The sequence below is a fragment of the Gobio gobio genome, assembly GCF_949357685.1.
Source record: "Gobio gobio genome assembly, chromosome: 1".
Taxonomy (NCBI): Eukaryota; Metazoa; Chordata; class Actinopteri; order Cypriniformes; family Gobionidae; genus Gobio; species Gobio gobio.
Window position 1 is genome coordinate 61,273,449 of NC_137097.1, and position 13,785 is coordinate 61,287,233.

The following is a 13,785-nucleotide window of genomic DNA, read 5'->3' on the forward strand; positions in this document are numbered from 1 at the left end:
GGAGTAGATGTGGGGGGCGGGGTTTGGATTAGGCAATCAGGTATTGGACTTCAACGAGGGGGGTAATAATATGGCAGGGGGGTCAAAATTTGCCACAACACCGGCAGATTAATCATCCATCCATCCATTTACCAAACCACTATAAATTCCTTTGAAATTGATTATTAAATTGTTTAATTAAGGTTTATACTGGCTAGTTTACACAACATAGTTCAAGATAAATCTTTTCATTACTACTTGAGCTGCCCGTTTGCTAAGTTTCAAATGATTAGTATGCGAAAGCGGGTGCTCTCAGAGTCTGTTCCATAAGGAATTATGCAATGCTCTGAACAACGTCACATTACAATAACCACGGTTCTTATATTTACTAAAAAGCTTTTGTTGTTATGAATTTGAAGCAGCAGTCAAGGCGATGGCAAGCACACCTCCAACACTTCCACACCACAGCAACACTTGTGGGACACCCGCCTCCTCCATCATATGAGGAGTCTGGGAACAAACCCACAGTACCCACCAGGGCCCTATGCTCCAGCTGATATGAAGGCAGCTGTGCCTCCATATCCAACACACTACGGCCAGCTGTATCCACCACCACCCCAACAAGGTCAACCTGTCACCAGTCCTGTTGGTAATGGCTTTTACTCTTTTTTTTCCAGGACTTTATCAGACCACACATTTTTAAAAGGTTGTACACATCACTCAAACGGTAAGAATAAGGTAAAGATTTGTCTTAAGGCAGATCTAACATGGTTGACTTCTGCTTCCCCACTAACTGGTAGTGCTGTTGATGCATAAACCAACTTGAACCAGCTAAAAACAGAAGCTGGTTGTATATGGTTTTTTTAGCTAAACGCTGTCATATTCAGAATTGTTTTTTTCCATTTGAAACTAGTTTAGGAGGGTATTTCAGAAAACGTCCAAGTTGTGTGACGTAGGCCTACCTGGTTATAAGTTGACCGATATGTATACATACTACAAATATAATTATATGCACGTTTTTCTTTTTATTTAATGTCTTTCAAAGAAAGGTGAATATATAAATATAAAATATTATTTGTTATGTACTACTGATAGGCTATTTATATATTCGTGCAAACGCAAATAAATATAAATAATGAAAAGAGTAATTCAAGTAGGTCCTATGTCCCCCCGAGCTAAATATATCCTTAGTACTGAAGTGAACACTAACAAGTCTCACGAGGGACGCACTGCCTGTAACTCATGTGACCAAACACGGAACTTGAGGGAGAAAAACGTACCGTTTTTTGGTAAAAGTCCTCAATTGCTACGTGTCTTTACTATACCATATATTGACTTCGTAGAGCACATATGATCGATACTTTCCATGTTCTTCTGATAATCTTTTAACAGAGTTCAGCCCACCCATCTGTATTGCGGAAGCGCGTAACAAAACTAAGAAACAGGAAACGTTTTTTCTTATCGTCCGCGAGTCGCTAGACTGTTCAGAAGAAAACGAAACAAAGAGTACAGTAGGCTACGTGTTTATTCCTTTCAAGTAAGTGTTTGTTTTTCTGAACGATTGTCGCTCTTAGGTTACAACTCTGACAACTTCTAGCTGAACATTTGTACTACATAGGCTATTTTAGTTTTGAAGATGTACATGTATTCTCAGAAAAGCGAAACGCTGTTCCATAAGGAATTATGCAATGCTCTGAATCACGTCACATTACAATAACCACGGTTCTTATATTTATGGATTTGAAGCAGCAGTCAAGGCGATGGCAAGCGCACCTCCAATGGAGACAGCAACACTTGTGGGATACCCGCCTCCTCCATCATATGAGGAGTCTTTGGGAACAAACCCACAGTACCCACCAGGGCCCTATGCTCCAGCTCCAGCTGACATGAAGGCAGCTGTGCCTCCATATCCAACACAAGCCTACGGCCAGATGTATCCACCACCACCCCAACAAGGTCAACCTGTCACCAGTCCTGTTGGTAATGGCTTTTACTCTTTTTCCACCATGACTTTTATCTGACCACACATTTTTAAACTCAGAGAAAAAGGTTGTATACATCACTCAAAAGGTAAGAATAAGGTAAAGATTTGTCTAAAGGCAGATCTAACATGGTTGACTTCTGCTTCCCGACTTACTGGGAGTGCTGTTGATGAACCACATAAACCGACTTTAACCAGCTAAAAACCGACTTTAACCAGCTAAAAACAGAAGCTGGTTGAATGTGGGTTTTCTAGTTAAACACTGTCATATTCAGAATTTGTTTTTCTTTTTGCAACTAGTTTAGTAGGGTATTCCAGAAAACGTCCAGGGTTGTGTGACTTACCTGGTTAAGTTCACTCCGAGTAAGCTGATAACCTCAACTTTCGGTTCCAAAACCTGAGGTGACTTTCAGGGTATTTAAAGGATTAGTTCACTTTTAAATACACTTTTGCTGATAATTTACTCACCCCGTGTCATTCAAGATGTCCATGTCTTTCTTTCTGCAGTCGAAAAGAAATTAAGGTTTTGGATGAAAACATTCCACGTATAATGGACTTCAATGGGCTCCAAACGGTTCAAGGTCCAAATGACAGTTTCAGTACAGCTTCAAAGGGCTTTAAACGATACCAGACGATGAATAAAGGTCTTATCTAGCGAAACGATCAGTTTCTGCGAGAAACCGAGCAGTATTTATGCTATTATTTTACGTCTTATCGGACGTAAAGTGTCATTTGGACCTTGAACAGTTTGGAGCCCATTGAAGTCCATTATATGGAGAAAAATCCTGGAATGTTTTCATCAAAAACCTTAATTTCTTTTCGACTGCAGAAAGAAAGACATTGACATCTTGGATGACATGGGGGTGAGTAAATTATCAGCAAAAGTTTATTTAAAAGTGAACTAATCCTTTAAAGGGTAACTAAACCCCTGCTCAGAGCTTAACTCCACCCACTGGCAATTTTCAAAAAATGCTGGAAAAGTGGGCAGATCCCGGCGGACACAGAGGGGACAAACCGAGGGCGGGGCTGAGCGGAGGGCGTGCACCTGAGACCCGCAGGGACGGGTTGATTGACAGCTGTCAGACTCGCGAGTCGCAAAGATGGAGAATGACTGGAGTGACGCCAGCTTTGCAACAGAGCGGTCATTTCTCCTACCTTCACCTGAAGTGGAGGAAGGTGGATTGTCTGTAACAGACACAAACCCGGAGCCTTATCAATGCGAGCCGCTGCTCAAACTGCGTTAACTCCCGATGCCGACGATGCTAGTGAAGCAGCCGCGCAAGAGAACCGACCTAATCTATCTGCGTCCGCGGCAACCACTTGCGTGTCAGGGTTTGAAAGCGCGTCTCATGTATGAAAATTATCTGTACAGATGACGGGCGGCAATAATATCGCAAGAAAAGCCTGACGTGAACTGACAACTGCATTATTTAACCGTATTTTCTTCAATACAATGTTAAAGCAAGTGTCAAGTGAGTTTCATTCATAATGTTTCCACTTCATGTAATATGAGAGTTCATACTGGAGTGAAGCCGTTCTCATCCTGTGATTGGGGAAAACATTTCTGAGGGCGTGGTGAGCTCGTGCTAGGGGCGCGGATAGTGAGCCGTTGGAGGTACCATCCTACGTCACGATGTACCACAACGTCCAATAGGAAAATTCAACTGCAGTAGCCACCGTTCAACCTTAAGAGGGCAGCACTTTGGCGGTTTTACACCATATTTTATAGAATTAAAACACTTTATACTCAAATGTCAAAACATTTACTCGAATCAATGAACAGCATTAATAAAGCCCCAGTATTACAGATCATTAACTAAAAAAAGTTGGTTTAGGGTTTAGTTACCCTTTAAGGAGCCATAGCAACTCATTTTCTTACTTATTTGCTCTGGAGCAGGTTATGTTTACTTCAGAGGTACGTATGCCATATTGATGAGGCTCGTGTGGGTGTGACAGATTTTGCACAATATTATATATTCATGTTTTCATTATGTTTTCAGGCCATCAAGTTGGATTTTGATGTGACATAAAGCGGTGTTCATTAACGCCATCATTTTGTTAATTTAGCCCAATTTGCGATTGTGCACGGAAACGAGAACCAATCATATCCAACCATAACGCGACAGAGGAATTGCCTCCTCAAGCGACTTTCTCCCATTCATTTTCATTTACCCCCCATTAAACTCACTGGATGCTTTAGGGCAGGGGTTTTCAAACTTTATGACGCCAAGGACCCCCAATATGATGAACCTTTTATGAGGGACCCCATATATTTTTTTATGTATGAAAAACATTAAAAACTGTTAAGATAAATAGTAAGGGTGACATTATGAATACTACACATTGTTTCCAAACTTAAATTGGCTATATTTGAAGGGATAGTTCACCCAAAAAGGAAAATTATCCCATAATTCACTCACTCTCAGGTCATCTTAGGTGTATATGACATTGTTCTTTCAGATGAATACAATCAGAGTTATATAAAAAATGTCCTGGCTCTCCCAAGCTTTATAGTGGTAGTAAATGGCAGCCCAAAATTTGAAGTCCATAAAAGTGCCCCACACAGCTCTGGGGGTTAATAAAGGCCTTCTGAAGTGAATCAATGGGTGTGTGTGTAAGAAAAATATCCATAATATTAAAAAAAATTCTGGAGAGTATGTAGGCTATACAGCAAGACACATTTAGATATGAAACAGTTGGAATGTTCGTTAGACTTTAACCATTTTTGCTTTGTCTTTTTTATTCTCTGGAATTTCCTGGGGACCCCATAGAACCTTCTGGAGGACCCCTGGGGGTCCCGGACCCCAGTTTGAAAACCCCCGCTTTAGGGTGTCTGTTAAAAGTCAATATGCTCAGGGGAGGCAAGCCTCCCGCTGTAACTTTACCTGCTGGTGTCGCGGTTGGACAGTGTTACTTTAGAAAAATGTGTGATTTATACACTTTTTAATGTCACATTTGTAATGTTGGCATTGTTTAATTTTTGTAATATTATTTTCTCATCTAATTTTTGAGAAGACACCACCCCCTATGCCTTCTCTCGGAGGAAAAGCCCCTGCTATGAATGTAAACCGCCATTAAACTTCGGCTGTCTGAAATCTCCCATTCCCTACATTAGTCCACTAATATATTCCAGTTGAAGGAGTGAATGAAAATAAGTGAGCCAAAAATCGGACTCTGAGAGCGCCCGCTTTCGCATACAGTTAATGCTTGATTTTTAATAATCATTGAAACTTAGCAAACGGGCAGCCCAAGTAGTAATGAAAAGATTTATTTTGAACTCTGTTATGGAAACTAGCAAGTATAAACCTAAATTAAACAATTTAGTAATCAATTTCAAAGGAATTTATAGCGGTTTGGAAAATGGATGGTTGGATGATTAATCTGTTAATCTAATCAGTTCCATCTTCTGGCGAGAAGCACAGTGCATTATGGGTCAGTTATACTATCAGTTGTACGCTCGTTATTGCGGTGCATTGTGGGATTGAATTAGTGCACTCGGTAACACCCACTATGGTTTCGGGCACAACTACAAATGGCTGTTCCCTGAAATAGTGCCCTATTGGGGGTGATATCGGACACAGCCTACTTTTTAGCGTCCACTTTCATGGTGTGGTCACTCTGGGTTGACTGATCTTACTCCAGGTTATCCCAGTTTTGAAACCTGCATACCTCGAGTAAGCAAGGTTTGGGTTAATCAACCGAGAGGTCAGGGTATATGTGATGGTAAGTTAACCTTGTTTTCTGGAATACCATATGAGATTTATACTTGTCCTGCTGACCCCAACATAAAAATATTTATTTTTATTTATCATTTATTTGCACATATTTCATATAAAAATATTGAATTATAATTTATTTAAATAAAACATTTTAAAAAAATTATTATATTTAACTAGGACAAATATATCTTTCATTAAACACACAAATGGGCTGCGTCCCGAAAGCTTAGGCAGTGACTTTGCAGGCAGCGTTTGCGCAAGAAGGTACCTCACGAAACTGATTTTGGACAGACTTCTAAAGGCAGTGTAAAGATTTAATGATCTAAAGCTAAACAGAGAGCGCTTTGGTGAGAAGCAAATTAATATTTAATTACTACTACAGTATTCATTTCTAGCTAGAAATATCAAAAGTGTAAAAAGTTAGCCAAAAATGTACATTTACACACACTGACCACCAACCAAGTTCGTGCTATAGCTCCACTGTCACAGAGTGGAAAGCACAGGATTGTGGGATATCAAAGGCAGTGAAGGATACATATGCTGCCTTCAGAAATTCATCCTTATGAGACAGGAAGTGAAGCTAACATTGGATTTGGATGAGCCTTCCTACCTTGGAATACAGCATTTTTAAGCTTTTGGACGCAGCCCTGATCAGGAATTTTCACTAGCCTTACTGTTACTAGGGTTGGGTACTGTTCACATTTTAATCCGGTATCGGTACCCGGCACTTTAGGGATGTTTACATCAATAACTGTAAAGAACCTGTAAGTCATTTATAGAAGTGTTATTGACATTGTGCTAGAGCTGCCCTGGTCTCTCTCTGCCATTGTCTTTGATGTTTGATTACTGTAATATTTACTAGTAAATAGTAGGCTACTAGGTACTTAATTTAATTCATAAAAACATTTTTTTTCTTCTTTTATATGAAAAGATTCCCCACAATCAATATGTTGTGCATTTTCTGGTAATCAAATGAAGACAAAATACATTAATTTAATCTATCTTGTAATTTAATTAAACTTTTTTTGTCAAACAAAAAGTGCTGCACAACTGAGCTTTATACAGTTAAAATTAAAACATGAAGAAAATTTGTCATTTATTGCTTAAAAATAAAGTTTTGATAATTTATTATTACATTAGTGTTAGCATTATTAGTACATTGAGACATATCTAAATTCTACTGTACAACAATGTATTTGTCAAGTTAGGCGAACTTTTATTTTGACGGATTGCCGTGAAGACCTTTGACCTGTGTGTTTATGATATGACGGTAGCTTTTTTCTCAAATCCCCGCAGAGATGGAAACAAGCAAATTTTGAGCTATGGTATTGCTTATTCATGTTTATTTTTTTTTTCTCTTTATTGATGTTTTTCGTAATTATTGTAATGTTCTAATTTTGTTGTACCATAGTGCAAACTGAATGTTCAAATAAAGCATATTAAAAAAAAGATGGAAACATGCGACCGTCACACGCGATTCTGAGTGAGTGTGTGTGTGGTAAACCGCACGTATACGGCATTCATTCGCACAGAGACACGCAGGATTCATATTTAAATATTATTTTTGCGGTTTAATATTCACAGACATTAGTCTATATCACCAGATGCGTTCTCAGGTACCAAAATTTGGTACCGATTGATTTAATGTGAATCGGTACTCGGTAGTACTGACGTAATTCGGTCGGTGCCCTTAAAAGTACAGAGTTCGGTACCCAACCCTAACTGTTACTGGCCATGTTAATGTGTTTTTTTAATTCTCTCACACTGTTCCCCCAGTACATCTTTTTGTTTTTGAATCAATCCCCTGATACTTGAATGGTTAATGTAAGGAAATCTTTTACTTAGAAATACTGCGCTGCATATGTTAATTATTATTCAAACAAGCATTCTTGTTATTGTCCTTCAGTATCGGTTCAGACTGTGTACGTTCAGCCTGGTCTGGTTTTCGGGAATGTTCCAGTGCAGGCACACTGCCCAGTATGCCTACAGAACGTGATAACCCGTCTGGAGTATACATCGGGAGCATTAGTCTGGCTCTCTTGTGCGGGCCTGGCCATTTTTGGGTAAGATAAAGCATTGCATGATATCCAGTCTTATGTTTTTTTTTCTTTTCTTCTTTAGCACAAGGACACTCGCCCGATTGTTGTGTTCATGTCTCTTGTGTTGTAGTTGTATCTACGGCTGCTGCCTGATTCCCTTCTGTGTAGACAACCTGAAGGATGTGACACACCACTGTCCGAACTGCAGCAGCGTTTTAGGATCCCACAGGAGAATCTGAAGCTTCTGTGCGAAGCAGTTCCATATCAAAGGTGAAAGAGTTAGGAACGATACCTACTCTGTATATATAATGGAAGAACAGTTACAGTGAATTCATCATTTAGCAAATGAGGCGTTTCAGTATATGGGCCGCCGACACAGACGTAGTCATACATATATACACACACCTTAACATACTCGTCTTTTCTTTGTAAACTGATTTAATTGAAAAATATATTCAATTTTTTTTGCAATTGTATTATTTAATGTCACAATTGTAAAGAAATCTCTGTAACCTGTGATTTGTGCATACTAACAATGCACAGTTCTTCTATCTGTAATCAAACTGACTTAGAAAAATATATATATACGTATATATAAATATGTCTATGCTTTCTCACTTTAAATGCCTGTCGTGAACATGTCTTGCAACTTCAGTTTACTTGGCAAATATTGTGACAGTGCCAAAGTAAACACATCAGTGAAAAAGGATTTAGGGTAAAATCTGCTGGAGATCTTCTACTTCATAGATCCAGTTTTTCCGGTGAATCAACGCATTTTCAGAGAGATCTGCCATCTTCACCGCACGCAACACTGGCTCTGGACTATGAGACTGGATGACACCCATAACCATGACGTATTTACCTGTGGACAAAACGAAAACATTCGATTTGTTTTCACTGTAAAGTCTGACAACTCTATGCAAATGCAAAAATAAAAATACCTCAATAGTGAAAAGATTTTCTTTGTGGCGCGTTCACTGACGTAACCCAATTAATATTCACGAGTCATACATGTACATTGGCACAAAGGGACATAAACAGTAGAGTTGTGTCCCAAATGACTTAATATACACTATGCATGACTATGTACTCATCTGTCTAGTATATGAAGGGACTCGTTTTAAAGGTCATCAGCATCGTAAATCCTTAAAGGGACAGTACACCCATGAAAGACTGGGAAAGCATGCATAATGCCAAGATGTCTGGTGGAGGACAATTACTCACTGAGAGGACACTTTGCAGACGACGTCACACTGAGTGAATCAATGTCTTCCCCCCGCCCCCCCTGGGTGTGTAATAGTGTCTGTAATTATCAATGATTTACAGTTGTTCAAGATGCGTTTCCCTTTAAAAAAAAAATTTAAATGCATTAAGGTGGAATGTAAGAATCTTAAAATAAATTTCTAAATGTTGTCTCTTTCATATTTGTATATGTTGAATTTGTAATCAGTTAAAGCATGTAGGCCTAGATAGATAGATATGAAGAAATAAATTATCCGATAACAATACACATAAAAAAAATAATAGGCAGCATACCAACGTTCAACCTCCCCAATGTTCAAACCAAATCTACGCCCTTGCCCCCGAGAATATACCATTCTCATCTCCGTGCGTGCCATAACTGTCTGATGCACCCACCGCTAGCCTAGCTTAGCACAAAGACTGGAGGTAAATGGCTCCAGCTAGCCTACTGCTCAATAAGTGACAAAATAACCCCAACATTTTCCTATTTACAAGTTGTGATGTGTACAGTTACATGTACTAATGCTACGTTCACAACGCGAATAGAGCGCCTGGCGCGAGTGGTTTCAATGTTAAGTCAATGGAATGTTAAGTTTCGCGCGAAGAACGCAAATCTGCCTCATTCGCACGAAGGACGCGAATTGAGCGAATGATGCGCGAGTGGTGCTTTTGTGCATTCACGCGTTTGAAGTGAATTCGCGTCTGACGCCCGAGTCAATTCGCGCCACGTTAACCAATCAGGAGACTGCTGGCTGCTGTCACGTGGTAAAGTGACGTGATGAGAAACCCTGCATAATTAAAAAATACTACTATTGTGTCACAAAATGTAGTTTTAAGACGACGTCCAATTCACTGTGGACGCGCAAATGGATTCAAAATGTTCACGCGTCAAACTAGACGCGATTTTGACGCTCTATTCGCGTTTGGTGTGAACGCAGCATAAGACAGATGGAAAATGAAAAGTTGTGATTTTCTAGGCCGATATGGCTAGGAACTATACTCTCATTCTTCCGTAATGTACAAGGAACTTTGAGCCATACCATGAGTGCAGCGGCGCAATGATATTACACAGCGCCTGAAAATAGTCCCAGGCACTCTCTCTGTGCAACCAGGATGTCACGTTGATTATGTAGACAGAAGTTAGCCTATTTTCAGGAGCTGTGTAATATCATTGCTCCGCTGCACACATGGTACGGCAGCAAAGTTCCTTGATTATTATGTAGGAATGAGAGTATAGTTCCTAGGCTAGCCATATCAGCCTAGAAAATCGCAACTTTTCATTTCCATTTTCGGTTCAAGTTATTTTCCCCGCTACATAAGCAATGTTTCGTTCTGTCTTTGATAGCACATATACTGTAGGACAATTTTTGAAATAACACCATTCTAAACAAAATTTATTTCAAATTTAATTCAAGCACTTTCAAGGACCTATATTTGTTTTCAAGTACTTTCCAGGCCTTGAATCCATGTGTCTGAAATTCAAGTACTTTCAAGAAGCGTGGGAACCCTATCCCATTGTTAACATTTGAAAGAGATTTCGGTCTCGGTCTGAGCAATATAAGGAAGTGTGACAAAGGGCTCAGGGCTGGATACTGTAACGAGTGCAGCCCATAACGTGGGGCGTCTATTATGACGCTCCGTGTTATGTAATATTCAGAAGTCAGGTATCAATATCTTATTCTTTACTGCAGAGTAGTTGATGTTATGTATGGATCATCTTTGAATTGATTATGTAATTGGCATTATACATTTACCTGACTGTCACATTTGATCTATTTTGACTTGATCTGGAATTATTAACCATCTCTAGTAGATTATGAACGGGCATCATTTCAACAAAGGGTTAAACAGAATTATTAAATGTGTGATTAACTATTAAATATAAATGACCAAACAACCAATTGGCATTCTAACCTAAATTTATGATAAATGGAAAACTCACCCTCATGTCATTCCAAACACAAATTAAGATATTTTTGATGAAATCTGAGAGGTTTCCAAACCACCTGAAGGCTGCAACGCAATTGCCACTTTCAAGGCCCAGAAAGGTAATAAACCATTGTTAAAATAGTCCATGTGACTACAGTGGTTCAACCTTAATGTTACGAAGTGGCGAGAATACTTTTTCTGTGCAAAAAAAACAACAAAAATTATGACTTTCAGCAATTTCATGTATCATTTTCCTGACAGCGCTTCCAGGTTCTTTGTAGAAGAAGCCGACTCACCATTGGCTGACGCTGTTCACGTGAACACAACGACGCATGTGTGTGATGCTGACGCAGGAGCCGACCAATGAGCCGGCGTTCTGATGTAGAACCTGGAAGCGCTGCGCTGTATTTTCTACATGAATAGTTTAGGAGAATGCCGTTGAAGTGAAGAGATTGCTGAATAAAGTTGTTATTTTTGTTTGTTTTTAGCACAAAATGTATTCTCATCGCTTCATAACATTAAGGTTGAGGAGCCACTAGACTAGCGGTTCTAGACCCTTTTTAGGTGGGCTTTAGCCCAGACCTTAAGTCTGTCATGCAAGCCCCCCCCAAAGCGATCAACTATCATGGTATCAAAATGTATTGAAAGTGTCATTTTTACTTTTTAAAATAAAAATGACAATAAGAAATGCAGGGCATGTTGATTAAATAAAGACTTTGATTCAAGTTTTTTTTACTTATTTTTTTTATTCTCGTTGCTTTTCTGCGCATGCGTGTTGTGATAGCTCTACGTCAGAAGTGCAAAACTTGTGCTGCATGTCAGCCGGAGGCAGGAGACGACGTAAACAACTTTCATGACGTCTTGCGGCACATAGGACGTTATCAGGGTATCTGCAGGTTTCACCAAGTCAAATTTAAGACTTTTTAAGACCATTTTGAATTAAATTTAAGACCTATATCACGCAATAAAAAAACGTACAAAAGGAAATGCAGAATCACAAAATGACTTGAAAAGCAAATTAATTTATTCAAATTGAACAAAGTATTAGTAAACTTGCACTTCTTCATAGCTCAATCCCACCAGGATTAATATACAAACACACTACCGGTCAAAAGTTAGAGAACGGTAAGATTTTTTTAATGTTTTTACAGAAGTCTCTTCTGCTCACCAAGGCTGCATTTATGTTATTAAAAATCCAAAAAAAGCTGTAATATTTTGTGACAGTTCTGTTGTGAACGGTTCTCTATTTGAATATAGTAAAGTGCAATTTATTCCTGTGATCAAAGCTGAATTTATCATCATTACTCCTGTCTTCAGTGTCACATGACCCTTCACAAATCATTCTCATCAAATGAGGATTTGATGATCAACAAACATTTATGATTATTATCAGTGTTGAAAACAGTTGAGTAAATCATTTCTTTTTGGATTCTTTGATGAATAGAAAGTTTTAAAGAACAGCATTTATCTGAAATAGAAAGTTTAAAAAAATGATTTCTGAAGGATTATGTGACTCTAAAGTCTGGAGTAATGATGCAGAATATAAATACAATTTTATATATATATATATAATCACAATAATACTGTTTTTGCTATATTTGGGATCAAATAAATGCAGCCTTGGTGAGCAGAAGAGACAAACAGTAAGTTTAAAGGGTTTTTTTTATTTATTTTTTTATTGCAGAACTTATACATACAAGATCAGGGAAATGAAATGAGGTTGTAAATCTTACAATGAACAATAACAAGGAACAAAAAAACAAGAATGTTCGGGATTTGCATACATCACAATAGACAGAGAAAGAAAAGCATAATGATAAGGTTGAGACATATCTTTGAATAAATCTTCATAACGCATCAAAAACGTTTCACTGTTTTTGTTATTTATAAGTTTAAGGGATGAAATAAAAGAGTTAAATTCAGCAAGAAAGAGAGGAAAGCTTAAAGGAGACATTTTGCCATTTTTGCTTGTGGATGAAGAATTTAGCATACAAGATAAAGAAATTAACGGTATATTCAAGGGACAGCAATTTGGGGTTTTCATAATAAAAGATAACGTTAATCTCTTGGTGAATTAAGTTGTGGGTCGTATTTGTGGGGCTAAAAATAAAATAACTTAATTAAGTCCAAAAACGATTGGTTATATTACAATCACAAAATAAATGGGTTATTGTTTCTTCGACAAAACCACAAAAAGAACATGTTTCGTCAATATCAGAGTATTTAGGTAAGTTTAAAGTTAGTAAACATTGTGACTTTTTTAGTGGGCGGAGCTTAGATCGCTTCACTAACACATCAGGAAAAAAGAAAGTCTAAATAAATATTACAGAAGCTGTCTTAAAAACATTTGAAAAGTGACTAACCAGGACTCAGGCAGGGTTTTCCTTTCGGCACGCTGTTGATGCCGCTGACAAGAAAGTTCCCGGTCTCGTCCAGAATGAGAACGGTGCTGTGGTCGGATTGCACCTCCAACACGGTCCCCTGCATCCAGACCACTGACACCTTTAACGAGCTCTGTTCACCCGCTCCCAGTCGTCTAATAACATACTCTGGTCTTCCGCTTGGTGTTTGGCACTCTGTCCCTTCGCGCAGCTGGCTGGATAACACTTTCACCGGGGGACTGCGAGTTTTGTCTGCACAGAGGAAGCTTGCCCCCATCATCTTCTATGCTGCTGGTAAATATCGCGCTATTTTTTCCAAACGAAGGAACCGGATGTGGCTTTATTTCAAAATAAAGGCTCAGCGTTTACTACAGAATAAGATACCGGTAGCTCAAAATGTAACAAAAACATTGTATTGATATTATGTACTGTAAAATTGATGTACTATATTGCTGGGTAGATTACTTAGAAATTGTTGTCGGTTACTGATTCCAAATATTTTTTTAGTAAGTACA

The 13,785-nt window shown here is 38.6% G+C and overlaps 3 protein-coding genes across 9 annotated transcripts in view; 1 reads left to right on the forward strand and 2 right to left on the reverse strand.

Moving 5' to 3' along the window:
* Positions 1–1,378, reverse strand: part of snn (stannin) — a 6,206-nt gene extending 4,828 nt beyond the window's left edge. The window contains exon 1 of the mRNA XM_079838969.1: positions 1,260–1,378. The gene's annotated coding sequence lies outside the window, so the exon portion shown is untranslated. The remainder of the gene's footprint in view (positions 1–1,259) is intronic.
* The window catches only part of litaf (lipopolysaccharide-induced TNF factor), an 11,214-nt gene extending 2,076 nt beyond the window's left edge, over positions 1–9,138 (forward strand). For 2 of the 7 annotated variants that reach the window (XM_079838264.1, XM_079838268.1), the window contains exons 2-5: positions 402–628; positions 1,729–1,959; positions 7,586–7,742; positions 7,849–9,138. In XM_079838264.1, coding sequence (XP_079694390.1) covers positions 402–628; positions 1,729–1,959; positions 7,586–7,742; positions 7,849–7,957 — 724 coding nt within the window. In that variant the 3' untranslated portion in view covers positions 7,958–9,138. Of the gene's footprint in view, positions 1–398; positions 707–1,725; positions 1,960–7,585; positions 7,743–7,848 lie in introns of all 7 variants that reach the window. The other 5 variants (XM_079838267.1, XM_079838263.1, XM_079838266.1 and 2 more) reach the window with 4 other exon arrangements.
* On the reverse strand, positions 6,029–13,588 carry rmi2 (RecQ mediated genome instability 2). Its single transcript, XM_079838853.1, has 2 exons — positions 13,253–13,588; positions 6,029–8,580 (listed from the first exon to the last, which is right to left on the reverse strand). The coding sequence occupies exons 1-2, from the start codon at positions 13,548–13,550 to the stop codon at positions 8,429–8,431; spliced, it is 450 nt and encodes a 149-aa protein (XP_079694979.1). The 5' UTR covers positions 13,551–13,588; the 3' UTR covers positions 6,029–8,428.
* Positions 13,589–13,785: the final 197 nt, after the last annotated feature.

Coding starts and splice junctions, on each gene's coding strand:
- rmi2 (XM_079838853.1), bottom strand. CDS start 13,550: ATGATGGGGGCAAGCTTCCTCTGTGCAGACAAAACTCGCAGTCCCCCG. Junction 8,581..13,252: donor AAAACCCTGCCTGAGTCCTG/GTTAGTCACTTT, acceptor TTTTGTCCACAG/GTAAATACGTCATGGTTATG.